The sequence below is a fragment of the Eimeria mitis genome, genomic scaffold (genome assembly GCF_000499745.2).
Source record: "Eimeria mitis Houghton genomic scaffold, Emh_scaff1075, whole genome shotgun sequence".
Lineage (NCBI taxonomy): Eukaryota > Apicomplexa > Conoidasida > Eucoccidiorida > Eimeriidae > Eimeria > Eimeria mitis.
The window spans coordinates 12,818-13,321 of NW_013567447.1; the positions used below are offsets into that span (position 1 = coordinate 12,818).

The 504-nt window shown below is 45.8% G+C and overlaps 1 protein-coding gene across 1 annotated transcript in view; it reads right to left on the bottom strand.

Moving 5' to 3' along the window:
• EMH_0028880 (heat shock protein 40, putative) overlaps positions 1-504 on the bottom strand; it is a gene marked incomplete at both ends in the record, with an annotated part of 2,929 nt that overhangs the window by 1,983 nt on the left and 442 nt on the right. Inside the window, one exon of the mRNA XM_013494213.1 lies at positions 160-248. Within this exon, the coding sequence (XP_013349667.1) occupies positions 160-248 (89 nt within the window). The remainder of the gene's footprint in view (positions 1-159; positions 249-504) is intronic.

Here is a 504-nt window from a genome sequence, read left to right on the forward strand (position 1 = left end):
TTATAAACCCTAAGAAGCATCAGACACCACCGGCTAAACCCTAAACCCTAAACCCTAAACCCCTTACATACCACCCGTAAACCCTAAACCCTAAACCCTAGACCCCATCCATACCACCGCTAAACCCTAAACCCTAAACCCTAAACCCTAAACCCTCACTGGATGAGAGAAGGGGTCATCTGAATCCCCACTCATTCTGTCGGTGCCGAAGAAACGCGAAAATATTTCGCTGGGGTCCACCTCTCGGTCTGCACACAAACCCTAAACCCTAAACCCTAAACCCTAAACCCTAAACCCTAAACCCTAGTTTTTCAAGCATAAACCCTCAGAAACTAAAAATAAAAACAAACCACAGCATCTATTCCCTCGTATACAACAAGGGTTTGCATGTTCTATTGAGAATAATAAAAGGGTTTAAACACCTCTCTAGGGTTTAGGGTTTAGGGTTTAGGGTTTAGGGTTTAGCGTACAGAATACATTCGCACCCCCGGGGCCCCCACTGGG